Genomic DNA, 14,946 nt, shown 5'->3' on the forward strand with positions numbered 1-14,946 from the left:
GACAGTCTCAAAAGCAGTACAACGCGGACAAATCATCCCTCAAGCAATAGACGAGCACACTCACACCTTTTCCGCCCCGCTAGGTTGTGAAACTGCCATCGACTCACCAGTAAGAGTCTCACTCTCGCAAATTTCTCTACATTGGTATGGTGCATGCGATTCTGGGTCTCCTGCTTAATCTGACGTGCTTGTCCACGTCCTGTCCATGAAAATCTCTTCACCCCTAGTCATTCACTTCTTGTAGTCTTGATTCGCTCTATTTCTAGCATGGGACTAATCAGTGGTGGCAGAATCGCATAGAGTGCCAGGCTTCAGGGCCATTCTCAAAAGTCATCGGTGACCAGGAGCGACGTGTTCTAAACCCCTAGAACCTTACTGGTTTTAAAAGAAGCTCGCTCTTGGGCGTTCCCATAGACGGAAAACAGCGGCTCATAGCCCAAGGCGACTGTTGCTGGACTGCACAGTTTCGAGTCCACAGAGGGGAATTCCTTTTGCACCCCGCATATCGCCGCAGTTTTCCTCTGCTGCTTTGTCTTCAGGGATTTCTGAATTTTTATTCCATCTGCACAGCGAATAGGGACGGATCGAGGCTGCACGGCAGGGCGAATAGCGAGAATCAACCGTAGAGGATAGAAGCAGGATATTTCCCGAACCATGGCGACCACATCAACACGGAAACTGCCCAACATCATCATCACGGGGACTCCCGGGGTGGGCAAGACGTCGCACTGCGAGGCGCTCGCGGAGCGGAGCGGGCTCAAGCACATGTCGGTCAACCAGGTCGTCAAGGACAAGCAGTGTCATGAAGGATGGGACGAGGAGTACCAGAGCTGGGTCGTGGATGAGGACAAGGTGAGTGATAAACCCCCCGCCCCTCCTTTTTTTCTCCTTTTTCTTTTGATTCCTTCTCACTTTTCCTTTCTTCTCTTCCGCAATTACGCCTGTTTCCTAATGGTCGAGATTGCTCTGTAATATGGAAATTCGTACTTGGTATCTGCGGGACTGACGTTGCATACTTAAGCTCTTGGACGCGATCGAGGACGAGGCCAAGCAGGGCGGGTGCATCATAGACTGGCACGCGTGCGACCTGTTCCCGCAGAGCTGGATTGACCTGGTCGTCGTGCTGCGCGCGGACTCGACGACACTGTACGACCGGCTCAAGGCGAGGTAAGTCATACCCTTCCCACTCACCCCCCTTTTTGCGCCTTGCAAGTCCGCTTGCTCACTCGAAATGGAACGTGCTCCCCCAAACGTGCAGAAACTACCCCGAGGTCAAGCTCCAGGAGAACCTCGACTCTGAGATCATGGAGGTGCTCCTGCAGGAGGCGCGGGACTCGTACGACGAGGAGATTGTCATTGAGCTGCAGAGCAACGACACGGACGAGATGGAGAGCAACGTAGACCGCATCATGGGCTGGCTGGAGCAGTGGAAGAAGGACAACGAGTGACGAGTGCAAGGGCAAGGGGAAAAAAAAGGATAGATATCATGATGTTTTTTGCTCGTCAATTTGCCTTTCATTTGACTTTCGCTCTTTCAGTTTCTTCTGTTTGGTTTCTGGATTTCTGGATTTCTGGATTTCGTGGTAGGCGTTTTTCTGGGGGGAAAAAAAGAAAAAGGTCTTTCCTTAGATGGCAATAGACAAAAAATGGTTCATTGCACTGATCGCTTCCCAGGGCAGGATATGCTCCCGGACACAGATAACATGTTGACCCATGTCTTCAGACCACACCAAAAGAAACTAGATGCATTCTGTAGCAGCGGACAAAACCAAAGAAATGCTCGGCTGTATGGTAGAGCCGAGCGCGGGGACTACTGTCTCAACTTCTTGAATCTGCTGTCTCCGATGTCAGGATCTGCAACAGCGCCTTCGACTGGGACATCAAACCAGATCGAATGTGACGTTTCAATTCGCCGGTTGCTCAAGCTGAATCGAGGCTGAGTTTAAGAAAGCTGGAAAGTCCAACTCGGCCTCCAACCCCCCTCCCTAAATGGTGTGTGAGACCGGCATCGGCCATTGCATAGCCCCACCACCACGGCAGCCGCCGGCCGGATGTGTCACGACGGCCAGACAACCCAGACATGCAGCATCCGACTGACTACCCACCTCAGGGGTTGGAAAAGAACCACGAGATACTACGGCGGGGGGAAAGGTCTATATTTTGTATATATGCATTCGCGTTGATCCAGAGTAGATTATCCAGGAACGAGATCTGAACCTTTCAACCTCTGCACAACAAGAGAAACTTTGCGAGACCATCACTGCTATCTGGCCCTTAAGTCTCCTTATCAATCCGTACATTGCGGGCCCAAGCCTCTTTTGTCACAACCAACAACCCGAATCAACAGTCTCTGGAAAAACACACCCACTTGCCTATATATCGCAACCACAACCTACGACAAGTAGAGACGGGAGCCAATAAGGAAAGAAAAAAAGATCTGCAGCCTCACCACCTGTCTTTTTTCTGACCCCAGTACACCACCAACAACAACAACAATCACAAATACACACATACACATACCATAGAAAAAAATGGCGACAAGCAGCAGCACCGCCCCCCCAGTGGTCAACTTCATCACCGGCAACGCCAACAAGCTGGCCGAGGTCAAGGCCATCCTCGAGCCCGCGGGCATCACCGTCAACAACCAGAGCCTCGACCTACCCGAGATCCAGGGCACCGTCGAGGAGGTGACGCTCGAAAAGTGCCGCGTCGCCGCCGACCTCGTCAAGGGGCCCGTCCTCGTCGAGGACACGTGCCTGTGCTTCAACGCCCTCGGCGGCCTGCCGGGGCCTTACATGTCAGTCTCTCTCTCTCTCTCTTATTTCTTTCTTTTCCTTTGCAGAATCCGCTGCCGCTGGTTTCTGTCTAAACCTTTGTGCCCCCCCTCCCCTGGGACTTTGAGATTATCTCCGGAGGGAAGAAAGGGGGGATCTCTTTGAGAAGAGGTGGTTCCGAAAAGTGCTCTGGGTTTCATATCTGTAGGAAATTTGTTGCGAGCAGGATCAGTTCATGTTCCCCCGGAAGCAAGTCGATGCTCATAAAGAACGAACGTTCAGACGCTGACATTTCGATGGCAAAATAAATGCAGCAAATGGTTCATGAAGTCCATCGGCCACGAGGGTCTCAACAACCTCCTCGCCGCGTACGACGACAAGTCTGCCGAGGCTGTCGCCACGTTCGGCTTCTCAAAGGGGCCTGGACACCCGCCGCTGCTCTTCCAGGGCCGCACTGACGTGAGTCCCCCTCGCCCCAAATCTCGACCAGCCATGTGCCCGTGTAGCCGAGTGGTTTTCTGACCCTGGGCCCCCCCTTATGGGCGTTTGTATAACAGGGCAAGATCGTTCCTGCTAGAGGACCTACTTTCTTTGGTGTGTTTGGTATGGCCCTTTGATTTCCAACGTGTGCACAAGTGACCATTTTCAAGACTGCTGCGGCGGGATCACTCGTGATCCTCCAACGCAGCGACTTGAACACGACACTATACCCCCAGAACAAAATCAGCAACCGGGTTGGTGTAGCTCGTGCACAACATGATTCAGTTCACTAACATCACACGTTGCTCAGGCTGGGATCCAGTTTTCGAGTACGAGGGACAAACGTAAGTATTTCCTTTTCCGCTTCTGTATTCATGATCTCTCGGAGCAACCCTCTACTAGTAAGCCGAATCGCTAACATCGCTCCGCCACAATAGCTACGCTGAAATGGACAAGGCTGCCAAGAACAAAATTTCCCACAGGTATAAGGCTCTGGAGAAGCTGCGGGTGTGGATTGAGGGCGGCATGAAGGAAGAATCAACCTGAATCAAGTAGCCATACCACGTACTGCTTCGATCACCTAACCGGCCGGAAGCATCAACTGTTCGCCACCCCACGAAGGCGATGCCGTGTGAGAAGTGGACAAGCACTGGAAGAGCATAGAGAGCCGTGGTTTGATGGTCCAAGGTCGAGAATTGTTGTGCCGCGCCCAAAATGCTGGCACTAGGATGTTCTCGTCCGTTGGTTATAATACATGTTCTGTGCAGTGTCTTCTTGTGGTCCGAGAAGCCTAGTCAACTTCGTTAGACTAATACTCGTTGAGCAATGCATTGCGGCAGCTACTCACGCTAACACTTCGAACTCATGATACTTCTTAAGATAATTATGACCACGGCGGTAGAATTTCAGTCCTGCCTGGGAGTTGCGGCTAGGGGTCCTGCGGAGCGGATCAGGCCCCGTCAGGTACGCCGGATCGTGGAACATCGGGTCAAACACCAAGAGCTGGAGCTCTCCGGATGTTCGCCTCTCCAGTCCGATGATAGTCATGGAGTGTCCTGAAATATAGCTAGGATGTCAGTGATGTGTATGGTGCTGAAGAATGGGTCCATGACCGACCTCGGTGCTGGAAATAAATCGGGGGCAGATCCGTCAACCGCACTTTTTGATCAGGATCGAAAAGTGCCGTCGAGAAGTAGTCCTGGACATAGTGCAACAGGGCGGTTTCCGCAACACTAGCTTCTGGATTCTTGAAACCTTGCGCCTCACAACTGTAGCAAGTCAGCTTGATATCAACCCTTGTGAGATTGCGCCCAACTTACTGGATCCCAAGACTAACGAGCATCGCTTGTGCCTGCCTGATGTTAACCCGCCGCCGGCCAGCGTCCGTCTTGCACACTAACGTACCTCGGGTGTGCCAATGTACTTCCTCGACCCTTTCACTCCACCAGTCTCCGCCCTCCCATTTTCGTTTATGCCCAGATCCCATGCATCCTCAATGTGGTCTTGTATGCGGAATATGCTGGGGATCTTGCCACGGAAGACAGCCGAATCGGGAGTCTCGACCCCGATCATGTACGAACACAGCATTTGGATATTCCGATATCCGCAGAAACCGCCTACGGGTAATTAGTGCATGTCCTGCTGAGCGGCGAGACCGGGGAGCATCCTACCTTCTCTTCGTAACTTTGAGATGTGCTGCACACACGGATGACAGAGAAAAGCCCATTCTGTAGAAGAGCTGTGGGCCAATAATTGTTCCAAGACAAAGATCATGCCTATGTGATAGTTAGGCCAGGCTCACACACATGTAGCATCATATGTGCTGTTGTCTCACCTTCAGACTTGACATATTTGCCTTTCTTGAGCAGTGCCACGAGCCAATCCGGCATCTTGTCCTCGTGGGCATATTTGCCCAATTCCGACTTCTGAGGTGATGTTTAGGATCTATCAAGTCGACATTGTTTTGTTCGGCTTAGAACTTACTCCGAGACGTTTCCTAATGCCTGGTGGCGAAGAGGAGTGATTGCGAGAGCCAGAGTCCTTAACAGTAGATGGCACATGGAACAGCCGCTTCCAGGCCTCGATGGCGTGAGACTGCTTTGCGCTTTTGATGTGCTTGCGGCTTCGCACACGGCGTGACTCGGAAGATCTTGCCGTGTCCGTGCTGGTAGGTCGCGAGTCGTTTCGTGGGGGGCTTGAGACAGTGGTAGGGATGCTGGCAGAGTCCGACTGCGTCTCCTCGCTGTGGAGCTGGACGTGGTCCTCCAGCTCGGCAAGGGTGATAAACTCGCCGCAGTCTTCTATGGGACACTCAACAAACTCGTCATCCTCATTTTCGTCTGGGTCGTGAGTGGCTTGGCTCTCTTTGGGCTCATGAGTTGGTGGCGGTGAGGGTTTCCGTGACGGGTACGTCATGATGGGTTTCTTCATCAAAAGTTAGACTCGGTGCGAGATCTCCAGGCCAGGATTGCTGGAGAGGGGGCTGGACAATGGGATCTTACAAGCTGGATGTCCCGGGCCTTGGGACAAAATCTCAACGGCTCGGGATGGCTTCGACACTAATTCTTTCGTATAGCTGTATACTTCTCTTCGTAGTACCGTTTGCAGACTTGATGCGACTCCAGCTGGCCAGGCTTCACAGGCGAGGCGCCTGCCTAATGCTCAGTGATTTATGCCTGGTGCAATGTGATGCTACCGCAGCGTCGGGTTTGACGGCAGGTTTGTCTGTCTATCATGGAAACCGTTCAAAGAAGGGCGAACGAAGTCGTTGCCAAGGGGTCTAGCTCGCGTTGCGGGAAGGTACGACCGAGCTTTGTCTCAATGCAGGTAGGAGCAGGATCAGCACCCCTTCCAGTCGGGATGCTTACTTTCAAATCGTCGTTTTATGTGGGATGGCCGGAGCAGTGCATTATACTTTCGGCAGGGCTGGGCAGCGACCTTCAAAAACGAGCTGCCTGACGTGTTTGATGTGCGAACCGTGCAAACGGCCCATGGCACTTTTGTGGGCCTCTGGTCGGTGGTGATGAGAGCGCTCAAAGATCTCAGGCAAGAAAAGTGCTAGCCGAAGGGCCACGCCAGTGTCGACGAGCAGTCAGCTGCTTCGAGCAACGAAATTCCGCACAAATACTGGAGTCCGAAGGAGGGTTGCTGGTGTGGGTGTCAGCGGGTAGAGGCAAGGGTCGTGGGGTCGATCCAGGCCGGGGTCTGCCACTCATGGACCCCTGAAACCCCCGGCCACGGCGGAGGCGGAGGCCCGCAGGGCCTGACGTAGTTTCACGCAGCCACTCTGGCAGAGGGCGCCTAGTCGATGAAGAGTGGCACTCCAAAAGCTTATCTGCATACTTTCTCGTGACGTGCCAAGTGTCCAACTCCTTTGTATCACTTGGGAGTCGAGCCAGCTTCACATGGGAATCTGTAATCGCTTTTGTTGTCTATCTGCACTCTGCTAACATTTAGACAGCAAGGTTCTTGACCTTCTCCGCAGCATCAGACACGGCAGCTGCAGCGGCCTGTCCAGCCTCCACAACCTTCTGCTTGACCGGTGCACCCTCCGCGGGCTTGGCCTTGGCGGCATTCTTGTCCTTGACACCCTTCTTGGCGACAGTCTCCTTGGGCAGCTCCTTACTGAAGGGAATGAACTCGGGTGCGCCTGGGAGATACTTGCGCAGCGGCTCGGGGACACGCAAACCCTGGAGGGAAGGTTAGCATTCCTCAACATACATAGGAATAGCTTCGCAGGTTTCAATTACCTCTTCGGTCTGGTAGTTCTCGAGGATGCAGCACAGGGCTCTCTCGGTGGCGCAAAGCGTCGAGTTGAGCGCATGAACATACTTCTTCTTGATGTCGGTCTGCGTCTTGGTGCCAAAGCGGATCTCAAGAGCGCGGGACTGGTAGTCTGTGCAGTTTGAGCACGAGACAAGCTCCTTGTATTCGCCCTGGAAAGGGAACCAGGCCTCAAGATCGTACTTCTTGGCAGCGGCGTTGTTGAGCGCGCCTGAGACAATGGCGACGACCTGGTAAGGAATGCCCAAGGACTGGTAGAATCCTTCAGATGCCGCAATCATCTCATCAAACATCTCCCAAGACTTCTCGGGGTCAGTCAAGACGAATTGTTCAACCTGCACTGCGTTAGCAAGACAAAGGTTGGCTACGGAGCGCCCACTGTGCACGTACCTTCTCGAACTGGTGGACACGGAAGATACCCCAGGCGTCACGACCGTGGGAGCCAGCCTCTCTCCGGAAGCATGTGCTGAAACCGGCATACTTGAGAGGGAGATCCTTGGCAACGAGCCACTCATCGGCGTGGAAGGCAGAAATGGGTTGTTCTGAGGTGGCAATCAGGTACTTGTCGTTTTGCGGCTCGCCATCGACAACCTTGTAAAGCTCCTCGTCGAATTGCTCCAGCTGGGCGGTCTTGGCCATGTAGTCCTTGAGCATGAACTGAGGAGTCTGCAGAGGGACGAAGCCCTTGCCGCTGAGGTATTCGAGGCCATAATTGATGAGCGCCTGGTTGAGAAAGACGCCCCATTGGCGGAGGAAGTAGCCCCTGTGTCCAACAACCTTCACACCACGGTCGGGGTCGTAGCCATCGAGCCGGAGGAGGACCTCGTGGTGCGAGAGAACGCCCTCCTTCTTCTCCACCGTGACGCCGGGAGGACACCACGTCCTTTGCACAGTGTTGTTATCCTCGTTGTCGCTGACGGGAACGGAGTTGTCGACAATGTTGCCAATGGTGTTGATCTTGGCCTTGAGCGCAATGTCCTTTTGGCTGGCAAGGTCGAGCAGGGCTTTCTTCTCCGTCTCAAAGTTGGCCTTCAGTTGGAGGAGCTCAGTGGCGTCTTCCTTGGCCTAAGCGCCGATATCCATGTTAGTAGGTTGGTCGAATCGACAAAACATGGATCGCGAGGCTCGAAATGGGAGTATGACCTTCTTCTTTGCGCCGATCTGCTTTTGGGTATCGTTGATCTTGCTGTTGATCTGAGTCGCTTCGTACTGTGCTGTTCTCGCGCGCAGACGTTAGCTTTTGCTTCCGTGACACGTTTGGGCGCTTGGTTGCCGCTGGATTCTGACTCTTGCGGTGGTCCTCCCACATGGCAATGACCTCGTCGACGACCTCCACGGGTGCGTACCGACGGCGCTGGGACTCCCTGATCAGCTCAGGGTTGCCACCGCGCTCGGTGATGAAATCCTGGACGTCGAGCATGTTTTCCGCGTTCGACGTAGTCGATTCTTGAAGATGTTGTAGTCACGGACGGTTTCGACAGCCGGGGAGTCACTACCAAAAAATGCCCCTCGTGTGACTCGACGAGAAATGGCGGGGCACAGGCACGGAGCGCGCAGTGCCTGACCAGGGTCGTGGTGGGGCACGACCTAGTGGAGGGAAGCTGTTGCGTCGGGCGTATCTGCTCTGAGCCTACAGCAAGAAGGTTCCGGGACCTGTATTGTAGAGTTTTGGTTTTCTGAGGAGATGTCAACCAGTGATGTTGGACTATGCTGAAGGTACACTATACGTCACCACAAACACGGTGCAGCTCAAGTACTCGTGATTGCCGAAGATTCAGCAACCGTACTTCCGGACGACATTCATGCGTTTCCAATTAGGTACATTGATGGGTGCCAGGATAATATCGTACTACCAAGTACTGGAGCCTTTGCGGTCCTGGCCCGACATTAGTTGCCTTCTGGTGCAATGCCATGTATACTTTGACAAATTGAAGGTCAACCTCCACGTCTTGTAGGCCAATACTCAGAAGAAGGATGAGGAGAGACGACGGACTCAGAGCTTAAGACCGAGATCGAGAAGGCTCTAGCGATTCGTGTGAGAGCAGATGAGGCAGCGTGTTTTTAGATGAAATATTTATAAGAGGTGGAGCCGAGTAGCTGTACTGTCCAGCAACCGAGTCCCATGGCATCAACTGGCGAGCAGCTAGAAGAGCAAGGGCTTCGTTGATACTATGCTTTGGAGAAGCGCCTACAGCCGCATTATCATGATGTGACGAAGGTAAAAAAGACTTGCTCCAGCATTGCGAAATAAAAATTGGTTACGGGAGAAATGAGCCAATCGTGTTTAAGGAGCTTCGCGATGAGTAAAAACTCGAGGACATACACTAGTGAACGTAAGCAGCATCGCCTGAATCACGCAAGGTCTGGATTCGCATAACACGTCATTGTGGCATTGCGTGTAGTTCCAGTCCTTATCATGATGCATACAGATATAAGTCATAGAGAGTAACCACGAGCTCTGCGGTTTTTCACGTCAGAAAATGACCTTGTTGTGGATGGCATGTATGTATCAAGCTTCGACTTACATGGCTGGCCGCACATGGACTGGACCCCTGCCCCGACGGCACAGGCGGCGACCCATGCTCGATTTGGGAGCTTGGGGCCCCCCCTGGCACCACATGGCCTTTTGCTCGCCTAGACTACGCTACGTACTTACGTTCTTGCTGCCACCGTCACGCTAAGCTTCACCAGCTCCAGCTCCGTCACGACACTCCGTGCGCTCTCCGGCGCAACAGCAACCACCGCTTCCTCGTGCGCCGCCGCCTCTCCCACGAAGCACGAGGGCTGTCGCGAGTCCACCGTCGTATATACAGCCTGTTCTGCCCGCTGCGCAACCCTCGCCAAAACCGTCCAGCATGCACTGAAGCCTCCCCCTTTCCAACCTGCCAGATTCACCGCCCGCCCTCCAACGCCTCGAAGTGGTGCCCTTGCACATTGCACGAGCACAAACTCAATGGCTGGACCATGCGCCATCACAAAGACATAAACGCGAAACCGAGCATACGTCGATGCTAGGATGGGTATCGAGTCTCTGGCTCCCCTCGCTCCGGCGAAGGTGAGGGCGCTGGTCCTCCCCGCGGGACGCATACACAAGGATCGATTTGCCGTCTTCCTCGAACGTCTCAACGAACAACATGTGGTCCACCTGCGAGACATCAGTCCTGATAGCCGACCGAACCGAAGTCAGTCATAGTCATAGTGGGCAACCTCTCGCGAACCTAGCACGAGCAGAAATACTGACTCTCAACTTCCTCCACAGCCATGTTCTCGCCCCTGGGATTCCCAGCTGGTGCTATGATGTACGATCTCGTGACCCACGTACCACCGCCGTCACATGTCGCGCTCTCTCCTTTCGACTTTTACCGAGAACCGCTCGCAGTAATTGCTGTTGCAGATGGCAAGGAGCTGCAGAGTTCGGCGTTCAACAAGCGCCAGTCGGCCAATGGCCACGCTCCGACAATGGCGGAACGAAATATTAGAGCCCTGTACCAGGAACTGGAGAGTCTTCGCGACAGCTTTCCGAAAGTTCTTACGCACCACATTCTCATCTTCGACTTTGAGCATCCAGAGGGGCAAGAGATACCAATCCCCGAAGGTATAAAAGTCATACCACCTATTGACACGGCGCCGACAACTGCCATGAAAACGGTCATGTGCGATATGTCCTCGTTAATTCTCGCCGAGATGACAACTCTCGCGAAATCGTTTGAAGCAATGACAACAGTAGACTCGCCCGGTCAAGCACCATCTCGTCCAGGGCTGAATGGCTCTTCGCTGGCTTCGGAAGATGCGAGCATGGCTGCACGGCGCAACTCGCAATTTGCGCTCCCTACAAGGTCGGCCTCAACCGGCGGTACCTCTGACAGGAGCCAATCCCGCATGTCGATGCCTGTTGGCCTTAAATCATTGCCATTTGGCTCTGGCAGCACATCACCAAGTCCTCGCCCATCAACCCCCCTCGTAGTGGGCTGTCAAATCCCCCGACAACATTCGACGAGCTTGCCAGCTCGGCCACAAACGAGGGAGCTGCCTCGGCCCCGGGCTCTAGACCGTCCTCTACTATAGGCATTCCAGAAGAGCCGAGATCGCATAGTAGCCAAGACAAAGTCTCCGTACAAGGGTTTGGACCAGGAGGTCTCAATGAGAGATGGAGGGCCAAGGGTCGGGGGCGAATCACGATCCTCGTCGGCTCGCTCTACCTGCAGGCAGGCCGCTGGACGGATGCCCTGAAAGAGCTTGCCGAGGGTGCGACCGTGGCTAAGGCAATGAACGATCATTTGTGGCACGGGAAAGCTCTAGATCTGATCGTGGTGTGCCTCATGCTTCTCGGGTGGGCAAATATCGAGTTTCAGGTGCCATCAGTCTGTCTGAATCCCAACGAAAAATCACTGAGCAACGTAGCGAAAGGCCTACTTCCCGAAGGCGAAGATGCAAGTCAGCCCAGGCATCTGAGAAACTTTCAGGTGATCCTCCCAGATTTGCTTGAGAGGATCATCGGCCATTATTCGCGAGTCACGGGCGAGCAGCTGCCACCCCTGCCAGTCTCGGAGACCATAATCCGATATTCTCATATCCTGACCACACTGCACCTTTATCATGGACGATTTGACACCAACACCTTCGAGGATATTGTCTTCGGCAGTCCTGCCGCCATGCGACTCACAACATCGCCACGCCTATCGATCACGCCATCTCGAGCATTCATCACGAACTTTCTTTTCAAAGCCTTCCCTTCATCCGCGCCTGAGCTTCTGACCAATGTGGACCGCGCCATAATTTTGAGTGGCATTGCTTCGATATTGGGCATGCTGGGCTTTCAGCGGAAGAAGGCGATGGTCTTGCGAGAGCTTGTTTCAGTCCTGATCGGCGGTTTGATTGAGGCTCGGACTCGGGGTGCTGCCGATGTCGGTATACATCCGGCTGCGGGACTGGCCGCCCTGAATGCTGTAAGTGGTCACGGGAATGGCTCGGCTGCACTCGACCTAGGCGAGGGGGACATTGAACACGGCATCGATGCATTCCTCGGCATCCTGTGCAAGATATATGGTGTGGTGGAATTCGACCCCACTGGGGACATGTCCACGAAGGAGGGCGATTTGAAAGACTCCGATGACCAGATTCGAAAGAGAATCGAGAGTCAAGCTGCCTCACGGAGCTTCGGTTTCCAGCATGTGAAACTGAACATCCTGAGAGCTTGTATCAACTTTTCGGAAGCTTTGCCAGATTTTGACGGCGTCCTTCGATACTCGAGCGACCTGCTCCGTACTGCGGGCAGCGGGATTGCTCCAGGGCCCCGCCAGGAGGATGCTGCCCCGATGATCACCAGAGACGAGCAGACTCGCCTCGTTATGAACATCACGAAGACAGCAGATCTCTCGCAGCGGCTAGGTCTGGGCCACCTCGCCGCAGAATACTGGGACGAGTTCTTAATACGGGGCATAACCATGGACCCTTTACCGCCTGCAAAGATTCCCATCCCCCACTCGAAATCCGTCTTACCCGGAGTGGCGATGGCTCGGACCTCGCAAGATGTCAATCCCTTCATCTACAACCCCTTTTTGCGAGCCTCGGACAAGGCTGCAGATGCCAGAACTCTGGTCGCGAACGAGCCCGCCACTTTCCGAGTCACGATTCAGAATCCTTACGAGGTCGATCTCGAAATAGTCAGCATCAAGCTCGACACACAAGGGGCCGACTTCGAGTCGAATACAACTAGCACGGTAGTCGGGCCATATCGCACGCAAATCCTGAAACTCATTGGCACTCCCAAGGCTGCTGGTGCTATCACGGTAGTTGGCGCCATTGTGCAGATTCGCGGCTGTCGGGAGAGGCGATTCTCGATATTCTCAAATCCATGGGCACCCAACACGGAGATCAAGATCAAAGGCATCGGCCTGTCGGCTCTGGAACAGTCCAAGTCCCTGCCTGCACCTGGGCCACCACTCAAATGCGACAGCGTCGGCTTCACGGCAGTGGCAGCACAACCTGTGATTGCGGTGAAGTCCACATCTTTGTCGCAATCTGCACTTATGATCTTGGAAGGCGAGCGCAAAGTCTTTACGATCACGCTGCAGAATCTCTCCGACACAACGCCGGCCGACTTGCTGCTCTTCTCCTTCCAAGACTCGACGCAAGCTCCTCTCCAATCTGCCATGGGAAAGCGAGATGCCACAGCCGCAGAGCTGTACGAGTACGAACTTGTTCTGTCTCGGAAGCAGGCCATAAGGTTGCGCAAACTCGAGGACTCGAAGCGATTTATTGCGCCTGGGGGCTTGTCGACTTTCGAGTTTGAGATACTGGGCAAGCCGGGACTCACAACCGCGGTTGTACAGATCGACTACGCATATCTCGGCGTACCACAGGAGGAGGTGACCGAGCAGTTTCACACGCGTCAGGTCTGTGTTGATCTGACAGTCACGGTCAATGCCAGTGTCGAACTGGCACGATTGGACATCTTGCCCATACAAGGAAGTATTGTGATGCCTGCCCCGAAGTCGCCAAATTCTGCTGCAGCTAGCATACAGACCCTGTCTGGTGAAAAGAACTGCTTGCTTATGCTCGATTTCCGCAACGCCTGGCCAAGCGACGTCGAGGTTCAATTGGACTCTGATGATGAAGGCACTCTTCTGACAGAGCGGGTCCTTCCTGGTAACACCAACCGAGTCATCCTCCCGATACCGCGGGTCTACATTGATGACCCTCATGCCCCCATACCAGCACTGAACCCGTCGCGCCAGCGACAGTTCGTCGTCAGCACGAGCAAGATTACACCAGAGACAGAGCGCGCTAATCGCGAGGCATTCTGGTTCCGGGAGAAGATCCTCCAGGGTCTGCGGGGTACGTGGAAGACCATGTCTGGGGCGTCGAGGTCGGGAGTCATCGAGCTGCGCGGGTTGCGTCTCGCTCCGAGGATGATCGACGTTGTCAAGATTGACGAAGTCGGCATTGACATCTTCGTTGAGAAACTTGGCCAGCCTGACTCTTCGACTGCATCGTCGCCACGTCATCAAGCAAGCCGAGTCCTCGTAGACGACTTCCTTCAGGTCCGGGTCCGTGTGAGCAACCGCTCCAGCAAGCCGGTCTACCCCCTCGTCCGACTGTTGCCTTCACTGCGCAACCGCCCCGCGAACGTGGCTCTGGACTTCACGCGCAAGTTCGCATGGAACGGCACCCTGCAGCAGGCTCTACCCGTGCTCGAGGGCAACACGAGCACAGAGCTAGTCATCGGTGCGACGGCGCTGTGCAGGGGCGAGTTTGAGATCGCGGCTTCTGTGGAGGAGACACAGCTCTGGGTCGAGGCAGAAGAAGGTGCGGGTTCTGCCACGCAGAAGCCTACTACGGACTCATCCTCTGGCACAGGCGGAGCTGCTGCAACCGCTGCAGCGACGGTCACTACCAGGCCTCGGTCCGGCACAGATCTTGTCATGGCAAATATGCTTGGAGCGCAGGAGCGGCGGATCTGGCACACGAGGCAGCCATGTCTAGTCACGGTCTGCGATGACTGAACTGAGTATAAGGTCACTTACAGGGTTAGAGCTCAGGCAGGCAAAATAGGAAGCTGGGTACTTTTGCGCGCTTGCAGCGTATAGACATGGTGGTGGTAGAGCATAATGAAGCGTTTTTGTACATGTAGAGTCGTGCATCCTCCGACAGTTAGAACGAATGATCACCACATCATTACAGTTGGTAATGGCCAATTGGCCAAGCCAAGAGACTCTGAAATACTTTTTGCCTCTGGCGCATCTTCGACTTTGGATGGCTGGAGGATGGTCACATGAGGCATCCATCTACCTTCGCCGGGACTGCGTTACGTCTTCGCTTATATTAACTCAGTCGTGCACATGTTTGACCTCTCCTCGGCCATGGCCTGTGCTGGTCTTAAGATGCCGAGAAAGTTTCTCGATCCGGC

The 14,946-nt window shown here is 54.2% G+C and overlaps 5 protein-coding genes across 5 annotated transcripts; 3 read left to right on the top strand and 2 right to left on the bottom strand.

Moving 5' to 3' along the window:
- Positions 1-654: 654 nt before the first annotated feature.
- On the top strand, positions 655-1,448 carry B0I36DRAFT_373634 (AAA domain-containing protein; the record flags this gene model as incomplete). The annotated part of the gene is made up of 3 exons (XM_046160210.1): positions 655-852; positions 1,022-1,167; positions 1,259-1,448. The coding sequence occupies 3 exons, from the start codon at positions 655-657 to the stop codon at positions 1,446-1,448; spliced, it is 534 nt and encodes a 177-aa protein (XP_046014164.1).
- Positions 1,449-2,150: 702 nt separating this feature from the next.
- Positions 2,151-4,123, top strand: B0I36DRAFT_321228 (inosine triphosphate pyrophosphatase-like protein). The gene is made up of 5 exons (XM_046153669.1): positions 2,151-2,797; positions 3,089-3,233; positions 3,332-3,368; positions 3,565-3,598; positions 3,692-4,123. The coding sequence occupies exons 1-5, from the start codon at positions 2,532-2,534 to the stop codon at positions 3,798-3,800; spliced, it is 591 nt and encodes a 196-aa protein (XP_046014165.1). The 5' UTR covers positions 2,151-2,531; the 3' UTR covers positions 3,801-4,123.
- B0I36DRAFT_107839 (peptidase family C78-domain-containing protein) lies at positions 3,698-5,866 on the bottom strand. The gene is made up of 9 exons (XM_046147833.1): positions 5,756-5,866; positions 5,238-5,678; positions 5,089-5,179; positions 4,925-5,029; positions 4,659-4,870; positions 4,574-4,605; positions 4,371-4,522; positions 4,102-4,309; positions 3,698-4,044 (listed from the first exon to the last, which is right to left on the bottom strand). Exons 2-9 carry the CDS (start codon positions 5,667-5,669, stop codon positions 3,978-3,980), a joined length of 1,299 nt encoding a protein of 432 aa, XP_046014166.1. The 5' UTR covers positions 5,670-5,678; positions 5,756-5,866; the 3' UTR covers positions 3,698-3,977.
- Positions 5,867-6,576: 710 nt separating this feature from the next.
- Positions 6,577-8,572, bottom strand: B0I36DRAFT_321235 (uncharacterized protein). The gene is made up of 5 exons (XM_046153670.1): positions 8,325-8,572; positions 8,181-8,251; positions 7,428-8,102; positions 7,004-7,372; positions 6,577-6,943 (listed from the first exon to the last, which is right to left on the bottom strand). The coding sequence occupies exons 1-5, from the start codon at positions 8,455-8,457 to the stop codon at positions 6,707-6,709; spliced, it is 1,485 nt and encodes a 494-aa protein (XP_046014167.1). The 5' UTR covers positions 8,458-8,572; the 3' UTR covers positions 6,577-6,706.
- Positions 8,573-10,053: 1,481 nt separating this feature from the next.
- Positions 10,054-14,542, top strand: B0I36DRAFT_362016 (hypercellular protein A; the record flags this gene model as incomplete). The annotated part of the gene is made up of 3 exons (XM_046158581.1): positions 10,054-10,219; positions 10,297-10,873; positions 11,002-14,542. 3 exons carry the CDS (start codon positions 10,054-10,056, stop codon positions 14,540-14,542), a joined length of 4,284 nt encoding a protein of 1,427 aa, XP_046014168.1.
- Between the last annotated feature and the right edge of the window lie 404 nt (positions 14,543-14,946).

This window comes from Microdochium trichocladiopsis (genome assembly GCF_020744255.1).
Source record: "Microdochium trichocladiopsis strain MPI-CAGE-CH-0230 chromosome Unknown B0I36scaffold_4, whole genome shotgun sequence".
Taxonomy (NCBI): Eukaryota; Fungi; Ascomycota; class Sordariomycetes; order Xylariales; family Microdochiaceae; genus Microdochium; species Microdochium trichocladiopsis.